Here is a 26077-nt window from a genome sequence, read left to right as displayed (position 1 = left end):
GACAGGAGGCAGGTGTTTAGGGATGGGGGTGGGTAGGACAGGTAGTGGAGAATTTTTTTTAACCTAGTGCAGAAAATGCATTAAAGTAAAAAACTGTTATGCCGCGTACACACTATCGGACATTCCGACAACAAAATCCTGGATTTATTTCTGACGGATGTTGGCTCAAACTTAAACTTAAAAACTGGCGAAACACACATGCCCAGTAAAAAACTATCTAACCTTACTATATACTCAGTGGTAGGGAAACCAAGTAGCGGGGAAGCCGGGTAGCCGGAGGTATTCAGGTAAAGAGACAGGCTAGGTACAGATAGTTCAGGATCAGGCTGGATACAGGTACATGGTATAAATAGGACAAATACTGTAGCAAGGAATGATCATTGGGGTGGAGCTAAATAGTCTTCAAGCAGTCAGCCTCAGGTGGCAACCTAATGTTGGGTTCTGCTGGCTGCTGGGAGCCACCTGCTGGTGGACACTGTTATTGCAGAATTGTCATCTAAGAAACATAGTGACACAAGCAAGAACTTTTACTAATTTGCAGGTTTCTGACAGTTTTATTAGCTGTCAATCTGGAATTGTTTCACTTCCTGTAATGAGGTGCCAAAGTTGTACGTTGTGCAGTGAAATCGCAAAGCAGCATTGTCACCCTGTGGGCATGGTTGTCTTAGATGGACATGCAACTTTAACCACCTCAATACAGGGCACTTAAACCCCCTTCCTGCCCAGACCAATTTTCAGCTTTTGGTGCTCTCACACTTTGAATGACTATTACTCAGTCATGCAACACTGTACCCAAATGAAATTTGTGTCCTTTTTTTCACACAAATAGAGCTTTCTTTTGGTGGTATTTAATCACTAATGGGTTTTTTATTTTTTGTGCTATAAATAAAAAAAGACCGTAAATTTTGTGAAAAATTGCCTTTTTCTTTGTTTTTGTCATAAAATTTAGCAAATTAGTAATTTTTCTTCATAAATTTTGGCCACAATTTATACTGCTATATATCTTTGGTAAAAATAACCCAAATTAGTGTATATTATTTGGTCTTTGTGAAAGTTATAGAGTCTACAAACTATGGTGCCAATCACTGAAAATTGAAAACATCTGATCAGGCCTTCAGTACATCAGGTGAATCTCATTTCTTGAGGTACTAACAAGTCAGAAAAGTACAAATACCCCCCAAATGACCCCTTTTTAGAAAGTAGACATTCCAAGGTATTAAGTAAGTAGCATGGTGAGTTTTTTTAAGGTGTAATTTTTTCCCACAATTCTTTGCAAAAGGAAGATTTTTTTTTTTTTTTTTCAAAATTTTCATATTAACTGGTTATTTCTCTCACAGAGCATATGCATACAACAAATTACACCCCAAAATACATTCTGCTACTCCTCCTGAGTATGGCGATACCACATGTGTGGGACTTTTACACAGCCTGGCCACATACAAAGGCCCAACATTGAAGTCGCACCATCAGGCGATCAACGAGCATAAATTGCACATCTCATTTCTCAACCACCTATTACACTTTTGAAGGCCCTGGAGCACCAGGAAAAAGGAATTGCCCACAAAATGACCCCATTTTGGAAAGCAAACACCCCAATGTATAATCTATGAGGCATAATGAGTCTTTTGAACGGTTATTTTTTTTCCAGATGTTTTTGGAAAATGTGGAAAAAAAATGAAAACGTATTTTTTTTTACACAAAGTTGTCCATTTATAAGATATTTCCAACACATAGCAAATACATAGCAAAAATGACACCCCAAAATACATTCTGCTACTCCTCCTGAGTATGGCGATACCACATGTGTGGGACTTTTACACAGCCTGGCCACATACAAAGGCCCAACATTGAAGTAGCACCATCAGGCGATCTACGAGCATAAATTGCACATCTCATTTCTCAACCACCTATTACACTTTTGAAGGCCCTGGAGCACCAGGACAAAGGAATTGCCAACAAAATGACCCCATTTTGGAAAGCAAACACCCCAACGTATAATCTATGAGGCATAATGAGTCTTTTGAACGGTTATTTTTTTTCCAGAAGTTTTTGGAAAATGTGGAAAAAAAATAAAAACGCATTTTTTTTACACAAAGTTGTCCATTTTATAAGATATTTCCAACACATAGCAAAAATGACACCCCAAAATACATTCTGCTACTCCCCCTGAGTATGGGGATACCACATGTGTGAGACTTACACAGCTTGGCCACATACAGTGGCCCAACATCCAAGTAGCACCATCAGGCGTTCTAGGAGCATACATTACATAGATAATTTCCTGGCAACCTATCATTTTTGAAGGCCCTTCATATTTCTAACACATAGCATGTACATACCAAGAATTACAATCCAAAATAAATTCTATTGCGGAAAGGATTAAAAAAAAAGTATTACCTGTGCTTTTAGTAGTGTCCACAGAAGAGAGCACTGGTCCAGGCAGCAGTCAGGGATGTGCTTAGCGACAGCAATAACTATCCAGGCAGCAGGCAGGAATATTGTCTATAGTCGGCACAGCACAGTCCATAGGAATTGTCCAGGCAGAGACAGCCAGCACAGCCATAATATTGGTCCTGGTACACTGTTACCTGCAGACACACATTATTGTACCGCTCTCCAGCCCTTCATAAACATACTGCCTCTTGCTACAGCGAATTATTTGCATAGTCCAGGTAGCAGGCAGATGTGTGGTCCGTTCATGCGGCAGGCAAAGGCATGATGGCAGTAAGTCAGCAGAAGGCTGAGGGCCGCAATCGGGTAAGACCTGTGCACAGGGGCACAGGGGTAGAGGCTTCGACCCACCCAAATCTCTATGAAGCCTCCGGACTCCAGACCCTAATCCGGAAATTACAAAACCGGGAGAAAACAAAAAAAATTGTTATCTCCATCCGGAAAAACTTTTCTGGAGCCCCTCACATATGTGAGACCCCTGTGTACTATAGTAGCAGGGCAACAGATCAGTCCAAGTGGTAGGCAAAAGCATAGTCCATAAAACAAGCCAGGGTCAGTTAACGTGCAAGCAGTCCAAGCGGTAGGCAGAAGAGTAGTCACAAAACAGGCCAGGGTCAGTTCACGAGCAAGCAGTCCAAACGGTGGGCAGAGGCATAGTCAAAACAGGCCAGGGTCAGTTCATGTGGAAGCAGTCCAAACGGTAGGCAGAGGCATAGTCAAAAAGCAGGCCAGGGTCAGTTCACATTGAAGGCAGTGGCATGGTTATTTTGGGGAAGCATGGAAAATGATCAGCGAAAATGGGGAAAATATGGGCTAATAACTTGGGGATGTATGATACAGTTCGAAGCATTCACCAATGCAAAGGCCAGGTTGGGAGGGACACTGGGGACAATGGTAGCTTGTATCTTTTCGAAAACCTCTTCTGCTGCACACACGACATTTTTTTTGCCGTCTTCGGCCTGCTTCCGATGGTGGAATGTTGTACAGGAAGTGGCGTTCATGAAGTCGGCTAACAGCATCAGAACGAGGTAATTCTGGGAGGGGTCTTTGTGGATAGATGAGGGACGTGACTACTTCTTCTATGAATTTTAGGAAGGAGGCGGGGCTTTCTGTGGATTTTGTGTAGATTATGTAGGAATTGTAAATGGCCAAATGGATTAGATATATTGCTACCTTCTTATACCAGAATCGGGACCTCCTTATTGACAAATAGGGCTGAATCATTTGGTCATTGAAATCCACCCCCCCCATGTAGAGATTATAGTCTTGGACACATGTCGGTTTTTCAATGGGACCTCGTCTTCGCTGAACTACAACTGCAGTGTCATCATGAATGGTGGACATCATGTGCACGTTCCTGTTATCCTTCCACCTCAAGGCCAGCACTTCATTACATCTCAGTGTTGCTCTTTCCCCCTTTTTCAGCCTTTTGTTCACAATGGATTGTGGGAAGCCCTTCCTATTTTTTCTTGAAGTTCCGCAGGCCAGGGTTTTTTCAATATAAAGGTGTCTGAAAAGGGGCAGGCTGGTATAAAAGTTGTCCAGGTATATATGATAGCCTTTTTTTAGAAGTGGGTAAGCCAGGTCCCATACAATTTTTCCAGTTGTGCCCATGTAGGCTGGGCACTCAGGGGGCTGGAGCTGGGAATCTCTTCCCTCATATATGCGGAATGCATATAGATATCCCGTGGCTCTCTCACACAGCTTGTAAAATTTGACTCCATATTTGGCTTTTTTGGTAGGAATATACTGTTTTATTCCTAGCCGGCCTGAAAATGGTACCAGGGACTCATCCACACATATATTCTTCTCGGGGACATAAAGTTCTGCAAATCGTTGGGAAAATGAATTTATTAGTGGGCGAATCTTGTACAGCTTATCGGAATTTGGATGATTGCGGGGAGGGCACTGGGTGTTGTCGTTAAAATGAAAGAATCTCATAATCATCTCATATCGGGACCTGGACATAGCGGCAGAATACATGGGCATATGGTGGATGGGGTGGGTGGACCAATAGGTATGTGCTTCATTTTTTTTTGTAAGCCCCATATTTAGGGTGAGGCCCAAAAACAATTTGAACTCCTCCATATTCAAATCTCTCCACTCAAACGGACGGGCATAAGATGATTGGGGGTTGCTGGCAATATACTGCTGGGCATACAAATTTGTCTGGTCCACAATGAACTGCAGCAAAGTGTCGGGCAAAAACAGGTGAAAAAAATTGATCTCTGTAAAATTTTGGGTGTTGGCCTGCACACCTGGCTGTGCTGTGAAAGGGGGAATATTTGGTGATCCCGAGTTGGAAGGCAGCCATGTTGGGTTGGCAAGACCATCTGGCATATAGGTAGTGGCCCTGGCTCTTGGGGGACGTGACACTCCAGTAGTTGGGGGAGTTGAATTTCCTGTGCTGGAACTCAGGTGTGATGTGGCAGCACTGGTACTGGGCATTTGTGCGAGGGGCCTATCTCTGGTGGCAGCACTGGTACTGGGCATTTGTGCGCGGGGCCCATCTCTGGTGGCAGCACTGGTACTGGGCCTTTGTTCCTGGGGCCTATTGCTGGCGGCAGCACTGGTACTGGGCCTTTCTTCCTGGGGCCTATTTCTGGCGGCAGAGCTGGTACTGGGAATATAATCCCGGTTGCTGGCGGCTTCCTGGGTTCCAGAGTGTCTTGCCCTTTTAGCAGGGACCCATTCTTCATCCGAACCATTGCTACTCTCGATCGGCTCAAATGCCGAACTTGTTTCGGAATCAGAATGGGACTCTGATGAGAGCTCCCCGGTGCTCTCATCAGTCATAGAGAGGATCTGGAACGCCTCCTCACTTGTATATCCTCTTTTGGACATGGCTGTGTGGCGGGTAGCTGTGCGACAGGTGACAGATGGGTGGCAGGTGACGGTCACTGATGGGCTGTGCGATGGGTGGCAGGTGACGTTCACTGAGAGGTGATGGTGTGATGGGCGATGGTCACAGATAGTTGACAGGCGACGGTCACTGATGGGTGACAGGTGCACCGCTGATGGTCACTGATGGGTGACAGGGTACAGTCACTGATGGGTGACGGGTGAGAGGGCACGGTCACTGATGGGTGACAGGCCACGGACGGTGACAGGTGATAGTCACAGATTGTTGACAGGCGACGTCACTGATGGGTGACGGGTGCACCGCTGATGGTCACTGGTGGGTGACGGGTGACAGGGCACGGTCACTGGTGGGTGACGGGTGACAGGGCAGGTCACTGATGGGTGACGGGTGACAGGGCAGGTCACTGATGGGTGACGGGTGACAGGGCAGGTCACTGATGGGTGACGGGTGACAGGGCACGGTCACTGGTGGGTGACAGGGCACCGCTGATGGTCACTAATGGCAGTCTCTATGTGACAGGTGCACTTTTTATGGGATGACTGTTGGGTGACAGATGACAATTGGGGGGGGCGATGGGACAGAAGTGGTGTTGGTGCAGACACTACAAATACAAAGATCTGTAACTCACTGCTCCTGGCTCTTCTCTCCTCACACTGGAAACGGTGTGTGAGGAGAGAAGGGCTAGTAACAGCTAGTGACAGGTCTTTGTTTACACTTAGTGATCGGCTGTGAATGGATCACAGCCGATCACATGGTACACAGTACTGGCCAATGGCTGTAAACTATCGTCGGTGACGAGCAGTGTTCCCGGGGAACACGCCGCCACCGACGTGCACGCGAAGCGCGCTCACGATCGCGCGCATGCGCCGTGCAATGCGAGATGTACCATTAGTGATCGGCCGTGACTTCATCACGGCTGATCACGTGGTAAACAGCCATGCGCAGTGGCTGTTCACCCCTGTCGGTGACGAGCGGTGTCTCGGTGACACGCCGCCACCGACAGTACAGGGCTGCGCGCTCACGATCGCGCGCATGCCCTGTTTAAACGGCGGACGTCATATGACGTCCACTCAGAACAATAGGCTTACCGTCCGGCTGTCATATGACGGTGGGCGGTAGGCTAGCGGTTAAAGAGACAAACACATTACATCCTAACTGCAGGTAGCACTTTTTTAAGCAGCTACAATAATTTTTTTTGATATTGTTTTTGAAAAAATATTTAAACTATAAAAGTAGATTCCAGCCTTTGTAAGCCCCCTCAGTAGTGCTATATGGTTAATCCCGACCAGGGCAACTGTCTCATTTGATGGACATCTTGGCCTATTAAGGGCCAAATTAAAAAATGACAGCTGTACCATACCTCCCAACATTTTGAGATGGGAATGAGAGACACCTACTAGCAAATGTATGTAGGCATAGGACACGCCCCCCCCCCGCCACGCCCCCTTAAGGGTGAATTAACACCAAAAAAAAAGTTAATTAAATCCACAAGTGCTTTTTTTTTACCACTGCCATTTCTTTGTATTGGCTTTTAAAATTTACAAATGCAGCAATTTAGAAATTGGATGGAAGGTTTAGCACTGGGAAACACTATTTGAAAGATAAAAAGTGCATTTTATATACAACTATATATATCAGACCAAAATGAGGGACAAATGAGGAGGAAAAAGGGACAGAGGGACATTGCTCCAAATCAGGGACAGTCCCTCGAAATCAGGGACAGTTGGGAGCTATGGCTGTACTGTCAGAGTCAACAGATAATAAAACTACGTTACTAAGGAATTCATAAAGAGTGTTGAGTGGAGGCACTGGATTCAATGTGTATCTTTCCTTGTCACTGGCCCTACTTACTGTAATTTACAAAACTAAGTGTTGTGTGAGCATAGGGGGACCTTGAGATAGCGTCTTTGTGGCACTTTGCACCCTGGATCTACGCCACTGCACTTGAGTACAGTCACATTGCCAGGGCTCAGACAGTAGCTAGCAGCTTTTTTAACCACTTGCTGACCACCCTGTAGCAACTGCTACAGGGTGGCGGCTCTGCACAGGATCACGTATATATATATATATATATATATTCCTGCCAGCGGACCGTTGATCTGCGGGTGACGGGCACTCAATATCCTCTGGTGCCCGCCAATTTGACAGCCTGACAGCCTTCCATCTGCTCTACTACTGCATCTGCGTTCCATCCCAAGCTTTGCTGTGGTGAGTTAGTCCAACATTGTTCCATGTTGGTGACATCAGAATCCGGCGCACCACCCAACTACACCAGCTGCACCATCCTGCAGTTTGAAGTCCTCTGCCCGGTCCATTGGAGGCCCTTACAGGCTCAACCAGTGGTCTGTCATCCCTTCCATTTGGTGGATACTCATGCGACATCTGCCTGAGTCAGTCTTTCAAGGTTTGGGTGAGATCGAGGTTCATAATCAAGCATGATGTTCAACACTGATTGTCTGTCATCCATATTTTAACCCTTTCCATTCTTGGAATCCTTTGACTTTGATTTCGCGATAAATCTTTTAATCACAAACTGTGGCATAGATATTTTTATGACTTTTTCGAGGTATGCCTAATGTGGTTTGTAGCTATCACCCCCCAGCACTGGATTAAGGGGAATCTTTTGTTGTTTGAAAATTTATATTAAACCCTCAGGTTTTTTAAGCACTTTGAGCAGCTTATTTATTCACTTACTGATTATGTAGCGTCTTTATATTTTAATCCTTGCCTATTTTCCAGTTTAACCACTTGTCGACCGCCCCATAGCAGATTTACTGCTACAGGGTGGCCACGCTGTGCAGAATAACACACACACACACACACATATATATATATATATATATATATATATATATATATATATATATATATATATATATATGTGTAGCAGAATACATATTGGCTTAAATTCATGAAGAAATTTTTTACATTTTGGTCTTTTTTTTCTTTATAGCGCAAAAAAATTAAAAAAATGCAGTGGTAAGATTATAACTTATGACAAACCTGAGACGGGTTCTTAACTGGAGGTTTGTGAGTGCTCCCTTACTGATGCCCTCCACCCATCACTGCTTGTCTAGAGTTGCAATTTTTTTTTATATCTTTTTTCTGGTATACTTCTACATTAATTCCATGAACCTTAATACTTAGATCTATTGTCTTTGCTGAATTTCTTGGATAATATTGTTGCCATATTCCTTGTAATGCCATGCTTCATTTGTACAGTGTTCAATAAAAAACGTTTACTATAAAAAAAAAAAAATGCAGTGGTGATTACATACCACCAAAAAAAGATCTATTTGTGGGGAAAAAATTACATACTTTTTTTTGGGGTTCAGCGTAGCATGACCGCTGCAATTGTCAGTTAAGATAACACAATGTCGTTTCTCAAAAAATGGCCTGGTCATGAAAGGGGGGTAAATCTTCTGGAGCACAAATGGTTAGCCAGTGCCATGATTGTTACCCCAGGTTTCCATATTCAGCACAGTCCCCTTTTTCTTGTAGCATCCTTTGAAGCTCTGAGTGTCTATCTACACTGTGTGCATCAATAGAAACACACACCCCTGTAGTCTAGAATGGCAAAGCACTACCCTGCTCCTCCTCCTTTCTACAAGCTAACAGACTGACTGGAGACTGCATTATCCACTGTTAACTCTTTCCTGTGAAGACCAGAAGTTCATTGAAGCAGCACTGGGAGAGCGGGGTCTAGCAGCATTGAAAGCTTCAAACTGCAAGTACTTGGCTATACAATTTAACAAATAGTTTAACGGGGAATGTTTATTTTATAGTGCTCAATGTATTAAACTATAAAACACTGAGTGTTTAATATTACTTTAAAGTGTTACTAAACCCAGGACCCTGCATTCACTATATCTAGTCTCCCACAGTACACAGAACATGGAAATGCAATTATTTTAGTAACTATAAACTGCTATTTTTCTCATCAGCAGTATATAACAGTCTTGTGACTTCTATCAGTGTCTGGTCGAGCACTGGTTAAAGCTTGTAGGAGAAGTTTTCATTCTGCTCTGACTGTCCTATGAAGCTGCATGACCCCTGACTTTCTTTCTAGACAGTGCTGATTGGCCCTGTGCTGATCACATGCACCCTCCCAAAAAACAACTCTCTAGCAATACACACCAAACTGAGCATGTGCAGAGTGACTCCAAGTCTCTGTTCTATCAGCAGATGAATTGGGGAGGATCAGAGAAGACAGGATCAAACAGCCTTTTTACACAATGTGGAGGATTAACCCCTTAGATTCCACAGTGAGTATACCAAGCATGCTTTACTGCATATACACACTGATTTGACTATTGTGGGTTTAGTAACACTTTAAGTGTGCAGATAAAAATCCCAGTATGCATTTTGCTGTGTAATGCATAATATGCAACAGATGCAACATGCCAGGATTAGGTGACCCTCTATATCAGTCATTTTCAGTAAGGGTGACCAGGCACACTGGGGTGCTTTGAGGTTTCTTCAGGCGTGCCTAAATGCCTAAAAATTGCCCAAAAATTGTATACAAGCCAGCAGGTGGATCAAGCCTGCCTTTTAGTTACACAAGCCATTGGTTTTTATTGTGCACCATTTCAACCTTCCAGCTACCGGCGTCCTAACAACCAATGATGTCATCAGTGTTGATAAGAAGGGTGTTGATCACCTGCAAAGTATCCTTGTTTGCCCCTCCCCTCTCCGTCAGCATTGGGGTCACATTAGCTGAGTGATGGAGAAAAACTGAGGGAGAGGAGAAACATTGGAATACTAGACTGTACTAACGTGCAAAATTGTATTTGCTTTGGAAGAATAAATCACCTCTAATGTTAGGTGTCCAACGTGTGTCAATGCTGCATTGTGTAAAACTATAAGAATAGTTTTTTACATTTTCGAATGGGGTGCCTTGAGACTGTCCATAATTTTAAAGGTTTCTTGAGACTGTCCATAATTTTAAAGGGTGCCTTGACTGAAAAAAAATTTGAGAAACACTGCTGTATATCACACCAGTAGCAAGATCACATACCCCAATTCATGGACCATTTGAAATCCACCAGCTGCGATTCAGTAGTATTTGTGTTTTGATATTACAAGTTGTAGATTCGTTTACCCATCACTTTTGACCAGCCACAGCCATCTGTACCGCACTTATGTTCTCAAATAGCATTCCAAAGCCACTCAAAGCTGAAGGCCTTATGGAAATCAAAAAATGGCTGCACTTTGTAAATCTTAGATGAAAAAGCTGCAAACACAATAGTGAGATATTTATCACCAAAATACATACAGTATATAAACTAAAAGTGTTGCGCTAACAAAAATGCATAAAGTCAGTGTATAATAATCATAAATAATCTAACATGAAAAAAAGTCCCACAAAGAAATTGGTGAAAGATATGTGATTCCAACAGCCAAATGATTGAAGATGGATGTTATCTCCTTCCCTTTACCAAAGAGGCCAATCACCAACACCCTCATAAGATGTCCTCTTACCAAAGCTCATAGACCCCCTGAATAAGTGGGTCAAAAGGACTTTTGAGGACTTGCTCCCTCTAGCAGTACATGAACCGAACAGCACAATCTCAGGGATGATGTCAGAAAGATATCACCATCTCCCAATACTGTTGTACGTATAAATAAAGACCACTGCCATTAGAGCCTGCTATATGGACTACTACCGTTCCGAGGGGAATATTGTCTGGAACAAGGGACTTTGTTTGGGACTTGAACTAGTGCTCTTTATTTATATGTACAACGGTATTGGGCGCTGGTGATATCTTTCTGGATAAATAAACTTAAAACATCATCCCTGAGGTTGAGCTTTTCGGTTTAAGTACTGCTAGAGGGAGCGAGTCCCCAAAAGCTCTTTTGACCCACCTATTCAGAGGGTCCACCAGCTCTGGTAAGAGGACATCTTATGAGGGTGTTGGTGATTGGCCTCCTTGGTAAAGGGAAGGAGATAACATCCATCTTCGATCTTTTAACTGTTGGAACGACATATCTTTCAATATTTTCTTGGTGGGACTTTTTTCATGTTGGATTATTTATGATTATTATACACTGACTTTATGCATTTTTGTTGGCGCAACACTTTTTGTTTATATATGAATGCCTTATGGACCAGAGTTGCCATCTCTTTTTTTTCAGCCTTTAATCAACCACCATCAATAATCTAAGACTATACAATGCCAATCAAATAAAGCCATATGTAAGCTATAACCCTTCTCTTAGTTTTAACTGTTCCTAGCTTGGAAGTCTTACTCGTCAGCTTGCTGAATTACATTGTCTTGCATAACTTTGCAGCATAACAAGGCAATAGAATAGTTGTTTCTGCTCCTTGCATTTAAATGAAATAGTTTGTGCTCAGCAGAGAGTGTGATTGTATGAATGAACACATCCGGTCTCTCCTCTTTAAATGCAAGAAGACTGAACTGAATTCCAAGGGTATTTTTTTCATGCTGGATGTGAGAGGAGAGGTAGAAACTTGCACTGGCATTGTCAGGAGCTGGGTACTCTTTCCATGCGGTGTCTTTTTCCACCTACTGAATATCCCTGAAGAGAGGAAAAATGTGGGAGGGATATAGCGAGACTCAGTAAGGTACAAACAGTAACTTAGGTGTCAACAGTTGCTGCAGAAGGCTGTATTCTGGGAGCAGGCTCAGCGTGGATTGCTGGATTGCTACACACTCTTTCAGCATGATTAACATGCAGTCTTGATCCTGCCTTACTAGTGGTCATACCATCTTATTTGAATTTTTGGGTGTACATAAAAAACAACTCCTAGAGGAAAACTCAGGCACAAGGAACATCAAGAAAGAAGCACTTGGTTTTATTAATATCCAGCCTGAATATATTTTGCTCTGAAGATCTGTCATTATGACCTCTGGATTTCAGTACAGTCTACTTTTTCTCCTTTGTTTTACAGCCTTTCCGGAGTCACAGGCAGCGCAGGTAAGCAATTTTTTAACTTATGCAGAGATTTTTCCAGGTTCATGAAGTAGGTAGAGTTATGAATCTGCATCTAAAAATATGACAATTTTGTATGTTGTCAACAATTAAACCTGACTTATATTGTAAGATGACACTGTAACTGTAAAATGTTCCAAAATTACTTTTTATAGGTTTATAAAAAAAAATTTATTGCTTCTTTCTTTGACTATGGTGAGAAAACTTCATGTTCCATAATTAAATTTTTATAGGTTTATAAAGATGTTCTTCTATTTTATCTTTGCCTTTAGTGTAAAGACTTCATTAATCATATTTAACCACTTGACTTCCGGAACATTTACCCCCCTTCATGAGCAGGCCTTTTTTTTTGTGTTACAGCACTGCATTATTTTAACTGACAATTGCGTGGTCATGTGGCACTGTACCCAAATAAAATTTATGGCCTTTTTTTCCTTGCTTTCTTTTGGTGGTATTTGATTACCTCTGTGTTTTTTTTTTTTTTTTATTGTTTGCACTATAAACAAAAAAAGAACAACAATTTTGAAAAAAAAAACATTAATTTTTTACTTTCTGCTATAAAACTTATCCAATATTTTTTTTTTTAATCTAATTTCCTCATAAATTTAAGCCAATATGTATTCTGCTACATATTTTTGTTAAAAAAAAATCAAAATAAGCATATATTGATTGGTTTGCGCAAAAGTTATAGTGTCTACAAATTATGGGATATTTTTATTTATTTTTTAATTATCATTTTTTACTAGTAATGGCAGAGATCAGTGACTTATAGTGGGACTGCAATATTGCGGTGGACATTCTGACACTTTTTGGGGACCAGTGACACTAATATAGTGATCAGTGCTAAAAAAAAATGCACCATCACTGTACTAATGACACTGGATGGGAATGGGTTACCATTAGGGGTGATCAAAGGGTTAACTGTGTGCCTGACCAGTGTTTATATGTATTGTGATAGGTGTTTTTACTAGGGAAAGACATGGATCCTAGTCCCTGCTTTGCAGAGACACAGGATCCATGTCTTCCTTCTTGTCAGAATGGCGATCTGCCTTGTTTACATAGACAGACTGCCATTCTGCCTCTCTGCAGGGTGATCGGCGGGAGCTGAGGGACATAGAGTCTGTGGTACCCGCCGCTGGGCTCCTGCTGTGTGTGATCACAGCAAGAGCCAGCCACCAACAACTTGAGCATACTTCACTACCCGGAAGAGCCGGATCACGTATACACTATATTACCAAATGTATTGGGATGCCTGCCTTTACACGCACATGAAATTTAATGGCATCCCAGTCTTAGTCCGTAGCTGCGAAGGATGGGCCAACTCAATATTGAACCCTATGGACCAAGACTGGGGTGCCAATAAAGTTCATGTGTGTGTAAAACCTTTCGAAATAGTGTATAAACAAGATCCAGTGCAGAGGTGCTGCCCTGTAGCAGTAAAAATGCTATAGGGTGGATCTTAAGCAGTTAAATAAGGCAAAAAGCAACCTGGGACATGCAGAATCATCAGCAACCAATCAGAAGTTTAGATTTTTTTGTGAGTTAAGTGATGTTTCAAACATGGATATAAGAAGCTAAAAGATAACTTTGATCAGGAGAACAGATGTCCAATAAATTGATTTTATAGACAGTTTACAGCCAACAACTGATCCTCAATTGGAGAGACTAGCCCTCTTTAGAGACCAAATTCCTCTGTCCTTCGTGTAGGCTCATTTGTGTTATCTTGGTCTAATGTGTACATTTCTATACAAAATTCACTATTTTACTTCCAAAAGTGCACTAAACCCATTAGCCAGCCTCTATTGGATTTGTATTTTGCAAAGCCAATGTATCTCTAGGAAAAATAGAGGTCAAAAATAAGTTTGTGAAGCGAGGCATATTATTTTCTGCATATTAGATATTTGTGGTCCGTGTACCTGGGGCCATGGTATTTGCCTACATACTGTGTTCTAAAAGGTGTCCCTCTTCCAGATAGTTGGTAGGTATGCCTTTAGGTAATAAGTGGTAGGGTATTCAATTTACAATGTATTAATGCTGTATCCATTGAACACAACAATACATATGATATTTTTGTATACTGTGGTTTTATTGAATAGAATAAGAAAAAGAATAATATATTTTGAGGGGTTATATAGTAAATACAGTATAGCATAAAAGGCTACACATGCTACAATCAGTCAATGTTATAAAAGACCATGCACTAATTTAAGACAAAATTGGGAGTGTAGCAAACATAAGGCATGAATCTAATCCATCCTACCTACATATGATAAATAAGTGTCATAAATTGAACTTACATTTTTGGTATTAATATTCCGAATTTACATACAAAAGAATATTTTGTGAGTTCATCATAAAACTAGACATAAAATAGGCAATATACGACTCAAAATGTCAGAGCAAAACATATACCACAAGAACAATAGAGGTACGATAGTCCTTTTCCTACTAGGATGTTACATCATAATTAGTGCATTTTTGTGAGAAAGGTTGGTTTCGTAGGTATAGCCAAGGACCAGGAGGGCTTGATTTTTTTGACATGGTGTTAAAGTGGTGCAGGTAAAATAATACAGCATGCCTAATGTACATGCAGGACTGCTGATAAGGCAGTACAGCCGACTCTCCTGTACTAGGCCTGGGCCCCTATCAGTTCAGAAAGGGAGGGCCAGGCATCTGCCAAGCAGGAGGGCCAGCTGTACTGCGATCCTCTTGTGGCTCCCCCTGCACCTCCTAGTCTCCCTCCCTACTGCTTCAGGCAGGGGGATCAATTCTACTATCTGCGCTCTCACCCTCTTTTAGCACTCTGATCACCCCCTTGCTGTTCGGCCCCTCTGTGTGCCCTTCTCCTCACAGCACTGCCCGCTTCCCTTCTATCCCTCCCTCCGGTCAGCAGCTGTTGAGGGCACATATTGTAGGATGGAGAGAAAGGGGGATGGAAAATATGTCATATTTAATAGCCCCCAACTTTCCTGAAATAATACAGTGAGCAATCTGTACCGATTGTTCCTGTATCCATTCATCACTGAAGCATACTAAACTGTATTTACTATGCTTCAGTTTGTGAATTGACAGGATGCCTCTGAGCCCTTCCTATTCATTCATCTGTGCAGCTTAGGCTGTAGAGAAGGGGATGGAAGAATCTAGGTCCTCAAAAGTGAGACATCAGGGGTCTGTTAAGACCCCTAAGATTTTACCAAAGCCCCCCACCCAAACAGGGCAGTTAAAAAAATGTAAAAATAGAATAAAAATAGTAAGTAAAATTTCTGAAAAAACAAACAAATGATGAGCTAGTTCACATGTGCTTTGCTCTCTCAAGAGCAGCTAGCATTTGGATTGCTCTTCATTTGACAGGTAGTGAGGAGGCATATTGCTTCTTCACCACCTGCTTTAACCCTACACTAGTGCACCGCAACCATGTGCTTTGCATGAGGTTGCGGGGTGCCTGCAGAGCAGAATGGGTCTTTTTCAACGGGGGTATAAATTCTGCCATGGCTGCAAAGCATAGCATCACGGCTGTGGCATGTATACACCAATATCCATGCTAAAGCGGGTAGCAGTTGGTGGTTGGTAAAAGCACAGCTCAACCGTGGAGTTTTACCGTTCCCCAGCCTCAAGTTTTTTATGATCTCTAAGGACTTACCGTACTCACATAGGTACTTTGGTCATGTGAATGAGTGGATCGCCCATACAGCTGGAGCCGCCTGTTACTCTAAGGGGAGGCAGCGGCTGTACGAACATAGCCACAGGTCCTAATTAGGAATAAGCCGAACACCCCCCTGTTCGGTTCGCACCAGAACTTGCGAACAGGCAAAAAATTTGTTTGAACATGCAAACACCGTTAAAGTCTATGGGACACAAACATGAATAATCAAAAGTGCTAATTTTAAAGGCTTATATGCATGGTATTGTCATAAAAAGTGTTTGGGGACCTGGGTCCTGCCCCAGGGGACATGGATCAATGCAAAAAAAGTTTTAAAAACGGCTGTTTTTTCAGGAGCAGTGATTTTAATAATGCTTAAAGTGAAACAATAAAAGTTTAATATCCCTTTAAATTTTGTACCTGGGGGGTGTCTATAGTATGCCTGTAAAGGGGCACATGTTTCCCGTGTTTAGAACAGTCTGACAGCAAAATGACATTTCAAAGGAAAAAAAGTCATTTAAACTACTCGCGGCTATTAATGAATTGCTGGTCCGACAATACACATAAAAGTTCATTGATAAAAACGGCATGGGAATTCCCCACAGGGGAACCCCAAAATTAAAAAAAAAAATGACGTGGGGGGTCCCCCTAAATTCCATACCAGGCTTTTCAGGTCTGGTATGGATATTAAGGGGAACCCCGGCCAAAATGTTTTTTGAAAAAATGGCGTGGGGTCCCCCTCAAAATCTATACCAGACCCTTCAGGTCTGGTATGGATTTTAAGAGGAACCCCGCGCCAAAATTTAAAAAAAAACGGCCGTGGGGTCCCCCCAAAAATCCATACCAGATCCTTATCCGAGCATGCAACCTGGCAGGCCGCAGGAAAAGAGGGGAGGACGAGAGAGCGTCCCCCCTCCTGAACCGTACCAGGCCACATGCCCTCAACATTGGGAGGGTGCTTTGGGGTATCCCCCCAAAACACCCCACCAAAACACCCCCCAAAACCCATGTTGATGAGGACAAGGGCCTCATCCCCACAACCCTGGCCGGTGGTTGTGGGGGTCTGCGGGCGGGGGGCTTATCGGAATCTGGAAGCCCCCTTTAACAAGGGGACCCCCAGATCCTGGCCCTCCCCCTGTGTGAAATGGTAAGGAAGGGCCTACCATTTCACTAAAAAAGTGTCAAAAATGTTAAAAATGACAAAAGACAGTTTTTGACAATTCCTTTATTTAAATGCTTCTTCTTTCTTCTTCTTCTTCTTCTGGTTCTTCTGGTTCTTCCTCTGGTGTTCTCGTCCGGCATCTTCTTCCCTTCTTCTCCGGGCCGCTCCGCATCCATGATGGCATGGAGGGAGGCTCCCGCTGTGTGACGCTTCTCTCTTCATCTTCTTCTCTTCATCTTCTTCTCTTCATCTTCTTGTCTTCATCTTCTTTTTGGGCTGCTCCACATCCATGATGGCATGGAGGGAGGCTCCTGCTGTGTGACGCTTCTCCCCTTCTGACAGTTCTTAAATAACGGGGGGCGGGGCCACCCGGTGACCCCGCCCCCTTCTGATGCACGGGGACTTAATGGGACTTCCCTGTGGCATTCCCCGTGGTGCTCTCTCGCCCCCCCCTCTTTTTCTGCGGCCTGCCAGGTTGCGTGCTCGGATAAGGGTCTGGTATGTATTTTTGGGGGAACCCCACGCCATTTTTTTTTACATTTTGGCATGGGGTTCCCCTTAAAATCCATACCAGACCTGAAGGGTCTGGTATAGATTTTGAGGGGGACCCCACGCCATTTTTTTTTAAAATTTTGGCCAGGGTTCCCCTTAATATCCATACCAGACCTGAAGGGCCTGGTATGGAATTTAGGGGGACCCCCCACGTCATTTTTTTTTAAAATTTTGGTTCGGGGTTGGTTTCCCTGTGGGGAATTCCCATGCCGTTTTTATCAATGAACTTTTATGTGTATTGTTGGACCGGTGTTCTGCCGAGAAAGTTCCGCTCGGCTGATAAGTTCCCCCCTCTACTGCGCAGGCGCTGCGCCTGCGCAGTAGGATCTGGCGGAAATAGCCGAAGCGGAATAGCTGAAAATCAGCTGTACACGGCGGCTGAAAGAAGGCCCCTCGCGGGCTCGCTTCGCTCGCCACGCTTCGGGCACGGCCTCGCTTCGCTCGGCTCTTTTAGATTCCCCCTCTAGGTCCACTTGGATGGTAGGGAAGGAACCTGGACCCAGAGCGCAGGCGCCGTGTACAGCTGATTGTCGATCTTGAGCTTCGGCTATCTCCGGCAGCTGTCAGGAGTTCGTACTGCGCAGGCCCTGCGCCTGCGCAGTACAGGGGGGAACTTATCCGCCGAAGGAACTTATTCGGCAAGACACCGGCAATTCATTAATAGCCGCGAGTAGTTTAAATGACTTTTTTCCTTTGAAATGTCATTTTGCTGTCAGACTGTTCTAAACACGGGAAACATGCGCCCCTTTACAGGCATACTATAGACACCCCCCAGGTACGAAATTTAAAGGGATATTACACTTTTATTGTTTCACTTTAAGCATTATTAAAATCACTGCTCCCGAAAAAACGGACGTTTTTAAAACTTTTTTTTGCATTGATCCATGTCCCCTGGGGCAGGACCCAGGTCCCCAAACACTTTTTATGACAATACCATGAATATAAGCCTTTAAAATTAGCACTTTTGATTTCTCCCATAGACTTTTAAAGGGTGTTCCACGGCATTCGAATTTGCCACGAACACCCCAAATTGTTCACTGTTCGGCGAACTTGCGAACAGCCAATGTTCGAGTCGAACATGAGTTCGACTCGAATTCGAAGCTCATCCCTAGTCCTAATTTGACAAGTGTGCAAGTGTGGATGAGTAGCCCCGAAGCCGTACACCTGAACCCACACACCTGTCAAATTAGGACGCACAGCTGTGTTTGTACAGCTGCTGCATCCCCATAGAGTAACATGGGCTGCCTGAACACAAGGTGGCTCCAGCCACATAAACAAACCACTGATTCACACTGTACAGGCCACAGCACCCATGTGAATGAGCCCCAAGACCTCATCCACACACACACAACTTTATTTATTGACTAAATAAAGTTTTATCTTTTAGACTTAGCAGGAATTGTATTCTGTTTGTTTCCATTAATAATGATTTCTTTATTTTTAGCAAAAATATCTTTTGATATTTTTCGGGAAGCGGGTCCTGTCAGGTAGACTGTACGGGACCCCTTGATTTCTAGCAGCAGCCCTCTGTACTTGTAAAGTCTGGATGTAATATTGAACCACCATGATTGGAGATTGCACATATTTGGAGGTGTGATAAAGCTTCCTGCTCCATAATAACTTTATATAGGCTGTAGCATGGTGACCCTATGCCACTGTGTAAAATGGTGGTTTACGCTAGGTTTTCTGGGTAGCAAGCACACTAATGGCTCAGGTGTGTGCTGCATTCATATGAGAGCCAGAGATAGAGCTCAGAGCCCCACCCACCCAAATGGGTCAGTGTCTGTAAGAGACACTGATGAGGGTGCATGTGTGCACCATCGTGTCCAGGTCGGGACAGAGGAAGGCCCGACCTGAGAGAAAGTCAATGAGGAACACAGCAGCTAGGAAGCTGTACGGAAGTTGCAGAGCTGAGGTGCAGCTTCTGTGCATAAATGCTGGAATGTGTTACATAGTCTGGAGGACCACAAAAATACTAATGTTCAGGAAAGACCCTGAAGAGGTACTTGGAGCAGTAAAACTGCCACAAGAGAGCCAGGAGGCTGAATGTTATGGTTTTGCAGTGATGGTGCAAACCCCCTGCATGGGAAGACATACCTGTGTGAAGTTCGTTTGAATAAAAGTGGGCAGGAAAGCCCTGAAAACTATATCTGGCGTGGAGTAAGATCACTGTTTTGGCACTGAGCTAAGAAACCCTGATGTATCACAAGGCTTATGTTTTTGCTTATCCCCATCCATTTTATCTTTGACTATTTTGTGATAATTCCATCAACCATATTTAAAAAAGACAAAATGCAAAGTGTGAAGTGCAGAAACATCAGCGATCAATCAAGTTTTGTCGTTTTGTTGTACATAATGGTCACAGCTTTCCAGCACATACCTGTTAAAGTAAACAGGATATACTCACCTTTCCTGCTGCCTGTGCTGCTGATAACCTCTCCAATACTGAGACATTTTCTGCCAAAATCCACACTGAAACCAGCACTTTTGGAGGTGTTGAACTCCTTGGTCCCCCTCAGCTCTTAGGTGTTCATCCCTCTGACCTCTACCCTTTACAGGATACCGTAGTGAATTGGAGGTCAAAGGGAGGAACCAGTTGGAGCTTCAGGGGACCATAGTGAATGACACTCCCGAAAGTATCTGTTTCCGATTTCAGAAGAAAAGCATTGAAGAGATTGGCAGCACCAGCAACACAAAGGTTTAGCATGTCCTGTCTTCTTTTTTAGGAAAGACTGGGTCTTCCAGAAGTGTCAGTTTTTTGGTCTCCTACTACACTCAGCAGTTTGTCCTGCTGATCCCCATGTTGTTGCAGGCACAGTAGTGATGTAGAACCCAGTGGACTGAAGCACAGAACATAGCTGAGGACCAGGAATCTGTCACTTACAGAAACCTCAAGTTCTTCATTATTGGGGTAGCCATATTTTAGGTTTTATTTTTTGGCCCAGAGTTGCTTTAAAGCCCAACCTAATGCTCTGGTTCCCCCTTTTGTAACTCACCACCAACCATGGAGCACTCCCACACCAAGAAAAATATAAATACATTTCCAGGTGTCTACATTTTTCCAAGTGTCTTTGGCCAAATTTGATGACATAACAAGTCCTTAAAGTGGGGTTCCCCCCAAAAAAACAAAAATACCTGAAAAATTCTAAAATAAAAAAAAAAAAAAATTGGATACATGTCTAAATGCCTGTTGCTAGGTGGTCCCTCGTAGTCTGCCTCTTCCTTTGCCTGGGCTGGTGACATCACTTCCCCCTCGGCACAGGAAGGGCTTGGCTCTGCTCCCTCCCTCCTGTCAATTATCTGGGACCCATTACAGGTCCCAGGTGATTGAACAGCCAATCACGCCGCTCGCGCATGCGCAGTGGGTGCCAGGCTGTGAAGCCACAGCCTGGCGCCCACAGTTGAAATGCCGGCGCTGACGAGCGGAGGGGGGGGGACGAGCGGGGCTTCGATCCCCCGCATCGCTAGACCCTGGGACAGGTAAGTGTCCAATTAAAAGTCAGCAGCTGCAGTATTTGCAGCTGCTGACTTTTAATTTTTTTTTTTTTTTTTTTAATGGACCCCCTGGGTGGAACTCCTCTTTAAAGAGGGAAATACTTGTGCAGCTAAAAAAATATATATATATATATTAACTGACATAATTAAAATGCCACGCCACTATCACAAATAATCCACACCAAGCTAAAATTTATGGAATGCAAAACTGTAAAATGTATTGTGTTTATCTGTTTATAGCCTATAAACATTTAAACACAATACATTTTACAGTTTTGTGTTTTTGCAGCATTGACTTCCTTTTCTGCAGTCTGCATTCAATCACATGACACTCAGAGTCACAAAGTAAGTTGGTGTTGAAAGACTTCTCTCTGCTAGAAGGTGTGATCATAGATCTGAACAGAGAGCAAATATCTATATAAAGTCCAACAGCTGTCATGGACTGTGAATCCTTTGCAGCTTGAGGTCTGAATAGGGTAGTATCTCCACTTAGGCCCACCGGTCCAACTTATAATATTTCTACTTGCCTAGGGTGGCAAATCCCTTCATTTCCTCCCAGCCCCATCCTCCTCTGTATGTAAGAATTTCATACAGTATGTAAGTCCTTTCTAGAGAAAAGTCCATTAAAATGAATCTGTCAGATATTTCAGCATGTACAAAGAGTCTGTGTCACTGGGGAAAGAGGGTGAAATTGCTGTAGATATAAGTGCAGATATCCAGAGGTTCCTGCACATACCTGCTGTAGTGTTCAAAAAATTTCTGTCATGCTGAATACCAAACCATTGGGACAGGCAAAGATTCTGCATTTCTTAATACCGGTAGTGCTACAGACTACCTGTTTTCCTACCTCCAACATATTCCTATAGACCAGTGAGGTTGCCCACATAGTATTGAACAAAAAGCAATGTGCCAGTAGGCAGGGCCGGGACACGGGGTGGGCAGGAGGGCCACTGTGGTATCATGTGAAGTGGGGGGGGGCACACCACAAGGAGATGGGGGGGGATTTGTGTTGGAAGGGGAATTTGGGGGGAGGCAGGCATAAGTATTGTTCTAGGAGGGGGGTTGCTAAGAGTGTTGCTTTAGGGGGATTTTTGTTGGGAGATGGGATGGGGGGAGGGGAAAGATTTGTGCTAGGAGGGGGGAATAGGGTAAATTTGCTGCCTTGAGGGGGAATTTGGAGTGGGGGGAGAAGATGGGTACTAGGAGGGAACATTGTAGGGGTAAAGGATTTGTGCTAGGAGGGGTGAATTTTTTTTGGGGGGGGGCATTTGAGCTGGGGGGGATTTGGGGGATGGGGGAACAAAGATTTGTGCTGCGAGGGGGGATTTCAGCAGGATTTGTACTGGGAGGCGGGAGGATTTATGCTTAGGGGTAAGTATGCATTGTGGGGGGATTTTTCCTGATAAACATACATCTTGTGTGTGTGTGTGTGTGTGTGTGTGAGGGGGGGGCACAATTTGGCATGTTCACCCTGGGCTCTAGATGACCTTGCCCTGGCACTGCCATTAGGGACCTACACAGAAGTATCTCTAGGTGCCTGCACTTCATACTTGCATCACTTTGCTCCCCCTCAAAGTACAAAGTACACCTGTCCCCAGATATGCACAAAGGTTGTTATTGCTGGAATCCAACTACATCTAAATTAAATACTTGTGAGGCAAAGACCCGAGACAAGGATGCAGAAAATTTAAGTCAGAAGAAAATCAGAATTCTTTATGTGTTTCGAGTCAGTGATTCAGCATGTTCTGAAGCCAAATAATCAGCATAACAGTCCGACGGTTATTATTTTGACAGGAAGAGGCACAGACTGGAAGTATACATATTTCAAAGCAAGAACCACCTGTGTTTAACTTTGTGGGCCACAGAAGCCTCATCTGTACACCTCTCTGATCTTGGTTTCAATTTTGGTACTATGGGCTCAACGTCCAAAACCTCTGGGTTAAAATGAAACTTCACTCTCTCAATCAACTTTGACAATTTTTTTTCCTTATTCTGCTAGCATTAGTAAATAGATAAGAAAGTATATCATATTTACCTGTTTAACTTATTTTTTTACATTTCTTCAGTAACTGCCTGGTTTTCATGTCTAGGCAAATTATGTCATACATCCCAGGAGTCTTCAGGAAGAGAGGAAGGGCTTTCTCAGCTCACAGCCTCCTGCTTTCATGCCTGAGCTCATGGCTGGTGGATTCCAGGAAGTAAATGTTACATGCATATCTGCCCTTACTCAAGATGGCCGTGGCCAGAAATGCTGGGGGGGGGGGGGGGGGTTTTCACAGTGATTTCTCAACAAAATAAAGCATGGAGTCAAGGATGGATGGGGGAGTTTGCTGTGACTATTAAAAATGAATGAAATAGCGTTTTTGGTGCTCAAATGCAGTATAATCCTGCTTTAAGTTCCATTACCTGAGCTAAGCCTCATCTCTATAATCCCCCGTGTCGTATAAGAGTGCTTCAGTGGTCAGTGCTTTATCAGGGACGTGAGGTGAGGTCAGTGGTTGGTGAGGCACTGGCTACTATCAGAGCCATATACACACAGGTTACATACGCCGTGATCGCTAGAACGAAAGCAATAATTCTAGCACTAGACCTCCTCTGTAACTCTAAACATGTAACCTGTAACATTTTTTAAGCGTTGCCTATGGAGATTTTTAAGTCTTGAAGTTTGGCGCCATTCCACAAGTGTGGAATATGTATCTATTTACTCGGCATAACATCATCTTTCACATTATCCCAAAAAATCATGCTAACTTTAGTGTTTTTTTTTTAATTCTCTCCCAAGAAAAAAAACGCGTTTGAAAAATTGCTGCGCAAATACCGTGTGACATAAAAAGTTGCAACGACCACCATTTTATTCTCTAGGGTGTCTGCTAAAAATATATATAATATTTGGGGATTCTAAGTAATTTTCTAGCAAAAAAAAAATGATTTTTACATGTAGGAGAGAAGTGTCAGAGGTGGCAAGGGGTTATTTACCATAAAGTAAGTAATATACAAATAATTATTATATATTGTTTTTTAGGCAATTTACTATATTTTCAAAGACTGTACTCAAGCAGGTGACTTAACGGACAAATTACTGAATTTTGAAGTTATTACTTCCAACCAGTAATTTCACAGTAAATAGATCAATAATAAATTATTATGTATAACATATAGCAAAATAATATATGATTTAACTTGATTATAACAGTACCTTTTCAGCAGTAGAAGATTCTAATTCTCCCTCTTAACTGTGTGAGAAAAACACGGGATTGTGGGAAAATCTTATACCCATAAACCCAGTTTTTTTCCTTGTAGTTAAGAGGGCTGGGCTGGAAGGAAGCATGTGTATTTTAGACACATCCCCCCTTCTATGACACTGCAGTGAGAGGCGTGCCTCCACTGCAGCATTTTTGTTGGTCAGTTTGGGCCAATGGTACTTTACCATTGGTCCAAGACTCCAAGCTGTCTATTGAGCTCAGTACCTCTGACAAGAAGTGAGGAGAGGCACCGTGAGCTCATCCTCTCAGTCTGCTGCAAACAGAGTGTGCCAGCTTATATTTAAACTGGCTGCTCTGTATGTAGCTTCTGACAGGCTGCACAAGGAGCCCCATATCTTCGGAACCATAGGTTGTAGGAGTCTCTGTGACCCCAGGTCGCCGAGCTACGAACCTCGAAGCTCAATTTTTTTTTTATGTTCAAGGCTCTGCCTCACCTGCCTTCCCTGACTGCACGTCCCTGTGCTTTATTCAGAAAGAGGATTGGTATACATAAAAGGCATAGAGCTAAGGTGTGTTTTAAATAGTATTTACAGTAACTGCTATCATAATTATGACTACTATGCTCTGCTTTCAATGAATTGCATTTAATCCAGTACAAATAAAAGTTGAGAAAATGTATTCTGATTATTTGGACCGTGGCAACTTTTCAACCTATGTTCTGTTAAATATAATAGTAAGTAGGGTGTGTAAATGTTCTGTCATTTCCTGATATAGTCGACCCCCGCGAAGTAGCGGATCAGAGTTTGCAGCCTTAGTCGTTCGTGGATTTTTTCCCAGCCTAGCATTCCTGCATCAGGGCGAACTGTCAGGCGACTTGTCAGCCTGACAAGTCACGCTCCATATAGTACAATGGAACCATTCTAATAGGAGCGACTCAAGTCACTCTGACTTAGAAAAAGGGTCCTGTGCTACTTGGGGGCGACTTCGGAGCGGCTTGCATTGACTTCTATACAGAAGTTGTTTTGCACGCTTCAGACCCGACTTGCAGCTTCAGAGTCGGATGGGAGTTAGGTCACTTTGAAGCCACCCCTGTGTGAACTATTTATAGGCATTTTTTTACCACATCCAAAATTTGCAGATTTTCATAATTCATGGGTGCTCAAAGAACGTAACCCCCACAAATTTCAGTGGTTGACTGTATACATTAAACTTGGAAATCAAGTTTCAAAATAGAAGCAAGGGCAAATGTTTTTTTTACAAACTTTTGCAAGTTATCATTAACTAAATCCTCTTTAATTTTAACAGTATGATAAAGTAGTATGATGAGGTAGCTTGTTTTGGCATCTCTTTCAGAAGACAAAGAGCAAGAAGGAAAAAACAGCCTTGTGCATTAACTTTTACTAAAGAAAACACAAATAGTTAAACACAAACTAGCTGAATCATTTGCTCATAGAATCACTGGAAAATAAAACAGAGCACGAACATCGATGATAGGCGGACCTGGGCAACACTCCACAGCAGAAGCAAGAGTTAACATGTTTCGAGGGTTATACCCTCTTCCTCAGAGCCTGAGTTGCCAGGTCTGCCCATCATCACTGTTCGTGCTCTGTAATGAGACTGGTTTCCTAGCGATTCTGAGTTTATGATTTAGTTGGTTTGTGAGTATAACCATTGGTGTGTTCTTCAATAAATGGTATTAATGGTAATGCACAAGGCTGGTGCACCCTTTTTGCTCTTTGTCGTTTAGTTCTTAGGAC

General features: G+C 43.1%; 1 protein-coding gene across 1 annotated transcript in view; it reads left to right on the top strand.

The window, feature by feature from the left end:
* The first annotated feature begins 11727 nt into the window (after positions 1 to 11727).
* The window catches only part of FBLN7 (fibulin 7), a 182505-nt gene continuing 168155 nt past the window's right edge, over positions 11728 to 26077 (top strand). The window contains exon 1 of the mRNA XM_073628039.1: positions 11728 to 12253. Coding sequence (XP_073484140.1) covers positions 12179 to 12253 — 75 coding nt within the window. The 5' untranslated portion in view covers positions 11728 to 12178. The remainder of the gene's footprint in view (positions 12254 to 26077) is intronic.

Source organism: Aquarana catesbeiana, linkage group LG04 (assembly GCF_042186555.1).
Source record: "Aquarana catesbeiana isolate 2022-GZ linkage group LG04, ASM4218655v1, whole genome shotgun sequence".
NCBI classification, from domain to species: Eukaryota; Metazoa; Chordata; class Amphibia; order Anura; family Ranidae; genus Aquarana; species Aquarana catesbeiana.
The sequence above is the reverse complement of the archived record's forward strand: the minus strand, read 5'-3'. Positions and strand labels throughout refer to the sequence as shown.